General features: G+C 34.3%; 1 protein-coding gene across 1 annotated transcript; it reads left to right on the plus strand.

Annotated features, from left to right (window-relative positions):
- Positions 1–27: 27 nt before the first annotated feature.
- LOC121115279 (ATP-binding cassette sub-family C member 4) lies at positions 28–5,883 on the plus strand (the record flags this gene model as incomplete). The annotated part of the gene is given in 14 exon segments (XM_071893953.1): positions 28–330; positions 406–516; positions 880–1,240; positions 1,316–1,695; positions 1,773–2,022; positions 2,096–2,470; positions 2,561–2,882; positions 2,968–3,666; positions 3,729–3,808; positions 3,874–4,028; positions 4,097–4,346; positions 4,862–5,003; positions 5,105–5,400; positions 5,465–5,883. Coding segments are annotated over 14 exon segments (3,917 nt in total), but the record flags the coding sequence as incomplete, so codon positions are not given.
- Between the last annotated feature and the right edge of the window lie 740 nt (positions 5,884–6,623).

Raw genomic sequence — 6,623 nt, forward strand, 5'->3', positions numbered from 1 at the left:
GACATGCTGCATATCCCTTGGTCCGATCATCCATTTATGTCTCTGGAAAGGGTCGCATAAAATTATTCGATATTAATGTTTATAACGATTTTGCACATTAGCAATGTATTTCAGTTATTTTGGAGATTAACAGTCTTGTTGAGTTATTTTGCACTTTAACGGTCTAGCTTAGTTATTATACACATTAAATAGTTATTTTGTATATTAACAGATTTCTTACTTTAACTGTAAAATACATATATACGTAGATAATATGGAAATTGAAGACAAACTTATTCTCAAAGACAATAAAAGGTCCAATGCAAATATTTTTTCCAAGATTTTTTTCATGTAAGCTTCTTTTCATGAATTTTTAGTCAAATCAACCCACCAACCTAATTATGATGCATTTTTTTTTACAACAAGATGGGTCTTCCCCCTACTACGTGATGGTCAAAACAAGGAATTTGACACTCCGGATCTCGAATCTCCTTTATCAGAAGACAAGTCCAGATATTTGAGTGATAGTCTTGAAAGGTATGTGAATACACATTAGGGATGAAAAAAAAGGTCATATCAAACTCTGATTCATGGTAGTCTATGGTATTTTACATAATAATATATCTGAAGTAGCGAGGAAAATAATTAAAGTTCCAACAGCTGACGATATTATCATAGCAAATAGATCCTGTCACAACGGCAGATAATGTAGATACGCTCTTCTTGTTGTAGAAAAAAACATAAATATTTTCTTTATTTCTTAAGATCACCACTTAGTAAATCCCTTACCGTGAACCGTCCGTCCCGAATTGCAGTTCCTACACTACCATCCAAGTTTTTTTTTATCTAGTTTATCCACTAGTTTATACCTATTAAAAAGCCCTCTTGCTTATGATTTAGAGAATGGAAAAAAGAGTTGGAGAAAGGGCTGATATATGATAATACATCCAAGAAACGCTATTCTCCTAGTTTACTCCGAGCACTCATTCGGACCTTTGGCTCAAGCTTAGGTGTTTATGGACCATTTGTTTTTATGGAAAATTGTGTCTGTCGTATTCTTCAGCCAATTGCCATCAGTCAAATTGTTCTCTACTTTAGTAATTCAAATCATGGGATATCTCCAACCCAGCTTTATATATGGTCAGCTGTACTCATTATGTCTGGAGTACTCTACGTCTTTAGTCATCACTGGCATTTCTTTGGTATGGTCCAGGTAGGGATGAGAATCCGTATAGCATGTTCGGCTCTCTTGTACAAAAAAGTAGGTAATCACTGAAAGGGACCATTCAATTCAATTAATATAACTAAATATCCTTTTCTTGTATGTACGTAATAGTCACTCAAGTTGAGTAAAGCCTCTATTGGGAAAAGTTCGGTTGGGCAAATGGTGAATCTGTTATCAAATGATGTGAATCGATACGATCTTTGTGTTCTCTTCCTTCATTACCTTTGGGTTGCACCCCTTCAATTTATTTTAGTTTCCATGATTGCATGGTACATGGTTGGGATTTCCTCCATGTGTGGAGGAGCCATCCTTTTAGTATTTATCCCTCTGCAGATTTGGATAGGGAAACAGCTCTCAAGACTTCGTATCCTCATTGCTGGAAAAACAGATAAACGGATACGGGTGATGAACGAAATCATTGAAGCTATGAAAGTAGTCAAAATGTATGCATGGGAGTATCCATTTATGGAAGTTGTCAATGAAACAAGGAGGTGAGCCAATTCAAGGGTAAATCAATTTTTTGGAGAGAAATATGGAACTAATCTTGGGTTTTCTTTCTTTCACTTAGGGATGAAATCGAAACAATAAAAAAAACATATAAGTACAAGGCATTTAATCTGGGATTTTCCTTTACTTCAAGCCGATTTGTTCTTCTCCTGATATTCTTTGTGATGATCATCGGAAACGAGATCATCAACTCCAAAAATATATTTCTTATATATGGACTCTTCAATATTGTAGGTATTTCATTAACTCTATTTTTTCCAAATACGATTTCCATGACTTCAGAGGCACTCGTTTCCACTGATAGGATTCAAGTAACTACAATTTTTTTTTAAATAAATAGATACCCAGCTTTTGAGTAAGTTTTGATTACCTTTTTTTCCAAAGAACTTTCTCCTACTAGAAGAAATCGGTGATATTTGCTCAAGTATGAAGCATGAACCAGAGGTACGTCCTGAAGAATCTTTGAGAATAGAAATGAAGAATGTATCTGGTAAATGGACTTCCAATGAGAAAGATGACGATTTGAGAAATGTGTCCTTTCAAGTGCATAAAAGAGAACTAACAGCTATAATTGGACCTGTGGGAAGTGGTAAAAGCACAATATTACAAGCTCTCCTGGGAGAGTTCCCTGTGAGTTCAGGAGATATCTCTATTTATGGAAAGATAAGTTATGCCTCACAGGAGCCATGGATATTTAGTGGTACAATTCGACAAAATATCCTATTAGGGGCACCTATGAACCATAAAAGATACTTGAAAGTAAGAATAGTCTTTTATTTAGAGAGAGAGAGAGAGTTTTCTAACACTCAAGTTATGTATATACCTAAAAATTGGCCTCATTATTTTTAGGTATTGAAAGTATGTTCTCTTGAACATGACCTTGAGTCATGGCCAGATAGAGACCATACCTTTGTGGGTGAGAAAGGAGTTGCTTTATCAGGCGGGCAAAAGGCACGGATTAATTTAGCTAGGTCTGTGTACTCCGAAGCAGATGTATACCTTTTGGATGATCCACTATCAGCCGTGGATTCTCATGTTGGAAGATATTTGTATGAGGAATGCATTAAAAATTATCTCTCTAGGAAAACTGTCATCCTCGTAACACATCAAATACAATACCTTAGAGAAGCAAATAATATAATTCTGCTCAACACCAAAGGAGAGACCGAAGGTATATATTCAATTAAGTACTGATTTTCAAAGAATATATTCCTTGATAAACTATGGACAACTTTTAATAATCATATTACAAATAGCTCAGGGAACTTTGAATAAGCTATTAATGTCTGAAAGGGACTTTAAGCCCTTCTTAGTGGCTCAAGAGGAAGAAACAGACTCAATTTTTGATAAGAATGAACTCGCTCTCACTCCCCGAAAAAGTCTAAATATAGAAAATTACATACGAAGACGACAATCTTCTGTCTCTTCTATTGGTTCAAGGGCTACTATTGACACGAACGTCATGGAGTATAACGACATTCCAAATGAAGGAAGGAGAACGCAAACCACGGAATCCAAAGTAAAAGGAAGTATTTCCGTGGCCTTATACAAAAAATATTTTTATGCGGGTGGTGGAAAGTGGATGTTTTTCTTCGTATATGGCCTCAACATATCATCACAACTAATTTTTGTGATGACTGATTGGTGGCTGAAACAATGGACAAATGCTGCAGATGCTCGAAAAAAGTTTGGCGACATTAGGAACCAAAAACATTTTTTTAGTAGTTATGCAAATACTTCTTCCTTTGAAATCCTTCCAGGTTTTCAAATTGATCTCTTCAACTCAATTTATTATGGTATTTATTTTGCTTTGGTTGGAGCTCTGATAATTTTCTCACAGATCAGCGTTAGGAAATTCATTTTCCTCTGTTTAAAGTCCTCCAGAAATCTTCACTCAGAAATGTTCCAGAAAGTGATTTTCACAAAACCCGCTTTCTTCGATGTAAATCCCGTGGGTAAGTTTATATAAACATTTCCAGACCTGAAGAATTAATTCTAAAAACGTTCTTACTTAAAGGAAGGATCTTGAACCGTTTCTCAAAGGATATTGGGTCTTTAGATGATTTACTACCTATAGCTCTTAGTGATACTAACTTAGTAAGCACTGTTTTTGAGAAGGATTTGAAAGGATTTTATTCAGTGTATTTGTATTTTATTTTTAGATTTTCCTAAATGCAGTAGGTATGTCTGGGCTCATCATATCCACGGAACCCAAGATTCTCATTCCTCTAGTTGTCATTTTGATCATTTTATTGGCACTAAGAAAATATTATTTGAATGCATCCAGATCTGTTAAACGTCTTGAGGGAATAACAAAGTAAGTCCAATAACATAGATATCATCCAAATCATTTTGAAATTTTTATTCAAAACTACAATAATTTAGATCTCCAGTCATTTCTCAATTATCCACCACATTGAATGGCATTTCCACTATCCGAGCCTCAAAATTAGAAAATAACTTTGCATCTGAATTTCATTATCTTCAAGATATTCATACAGCAGCTTTTTTTAGCTTTCAGTCTGTGACAAGGTTTTTTGGATTTTGGGTCGATGGAATCGTTAGCATCAATGTTGCAGCCACTGTTGTAATATTCGTTTTTTTAGTGGTGGTGAGTATCACTTTTTATTATTATTAATACATCGTATATTGGCACATGTCCAATGTGCAATTTGTTATACATCAATATCAGTAATACGCAGATTGACTCTTGTCAACCTTGTGGGTCCTGCATCATTTGAATTTCTGCAACTTTTATCAAATTTGACTACTACTGTAGAATATTTGACAAAAACAGATAATAACCTAGATACACTTATCAAGTTCTTTTTTTTTCAATGTGTTTAATTGAAATTTAAGAGTTTATTCACAAAATTGCACATTAGCCTTTGAAATTTTCTTATAAGTTATTCATTTACTAAGTCGTATCGTTTTTAAAAAGAATCTTTTATCTTCCGCTATTTATATGAAAAATTATCACAGACATGACAAGATCTGCCACCCTCATCTTTTAAGTTTATAAACAAACTGCTCCCACATCAAATTGAAGATGGTATTTTTTATCTTTGTAAAGATGTGTGCAAAGTTAAATGTATGACATAGGAGTTTGGGAAAAGATTATACTTGCTTTCTTTTTAGCCTTTTGTGTGATACTTTTGTTTCGACAGAAATATAATATTGAATGTGCAAAAAACTTACCTACTAAGGTATGAACGATATTTATTGCAATTGCAGTTTGAAAATACACCACCCTACTCAATCCACGGGTTAAAAATACACCCACACATCACTAGTAAGTATGGGGGTACTTAACAGACTGAACAATCACTATAATCCATTTGTATAAGCTATTTTACATATTATATACATATCTAATTCAATTCTGAATTAAAGATGTGAAGGGAGGAGATATAGGGATTAGTTTATCCCTTTCTGTTCTAATGGCTAGAATGATTCAATGGGGACTTCGACAATCAGCTGAAGTGGAGAATTACATGACATCAGTAGAAAGAGTCGCAGAGTATGGGGATCTACCCTCTGAAAAAAGTCTCACATCTGATAAAAAAATAGATCCCTCTTGGCCAAACAAAGGAGTCATTAAGTTCCACAATGTAAAATTAAAGTACGCCGACCAAGGAGGTCCATATATCTTGAAGGGTCTAACATTCACAATCAACTCATTTGAAAAGGTAGATTACTTTAATCGAGTTTCATTTATGAAGGGTTCTAAATATCCTTTATATATTTTCATAGATTGGTATCATTGGGCGAACAGGAGCTGGAAAGTCCTCAATGATAGCCGCTATATTTCGTTTGGTAGAACCTGAGGGAGAAATCATTATCGATGGAGAAGATATTTGTCAACTTGGACTACATGATATACGCAAAAGGATATCAATTATTCCACAAGATCCACTTCTCTTTAGTGGAAATGTACGGAAGAATTTGGATCCTATAATGGAATATGAGGACTCAGATCTCTGGAATGCATTGGAACAAGCCAAGCTATCCCAAGTTATTTCCAATCTAAATGGGGGACTTGATGCCCAAGTCACAGATGGAGGCTCAAACTTCTCAATTGGACAGAGACAACTAATGTGCTTGGCTCGTGCTATCTTACGGAAAAACCGAATCCTTATTATGGATGAAGCAACGGCAAACGTGGACCCCCAGTAAGATTTGATTTACACTTATATTTGAAGTATCAAGAGTTGTTTAGACCTTTTGGGCCCTTTTTAAAGACCATCCTTTGTATTTATTTTGGGATTTTAAAATATTGAAGACTTTAAAAGCGATACAGATCTCGACATTGAAAAGATTTAATGTATGAATAATGAGGAAAATAAAAATATTAATAAATTTATCAATCAAGCAAAGGTAGAGCAAATTCTTTGTTACGACTGTTTGACTACATTGTAGTGATACATTCCAGACCATTTAAAGTTTTTTGCAGTTACATACTTAACAAATTGCCTCCTTGACTATTTGTGAATTTTAGAGTTGAAGTGAGTGAGCTGGACCCCTTTCCCTCTCCCGTTTCTTAAAATTTGATTTTTTACAAATATACTCAATTTTTCAAAAAATATAATGCAGGCTATAGATTACTCAGGATCTGGATAGTGACTAGATACACAAACTCGTTAATAGAGCCCTGCAAATAAATAATGATTCATAAAAATAATCGTTATAGAAGATAAGAATTAATTTTTTTTTTTAAAAGTGAGGAATCATGAGTGCAGAGACGGGGACCTATCCCATCGTTCATTGACAGTCCACATTTATGATTTTAGTAATGACTTATGGAGGTATGGAAAGGTGAATTTTTTTTTAATGGAAAATTTATTGTTTGGAGATGAACAAAGATTGTTCCGAAACACATTATCATGGTATTCATTATAGAATTTGCATGAAT

The sequence above is a fragment of the Lepeophtheirus salmonis genome, unplaced genomic scaffold (assembly GCF_016086655.4).
Source record: "Lepeophtheirus salmonis unplaced genomic scaffold, UVic_Lsal_1.4 unplaced_contig_672_pilon, whole genome shotgun sequence".
NCBI classification, from domain to species: domain Eukaryota; kingdom Metazoa; phylum Arthropoda; class Copepoda; order Siphonostomatoida; family Caligidae; genus Lepeophtheirus; species Lepeophtheirus salmonis.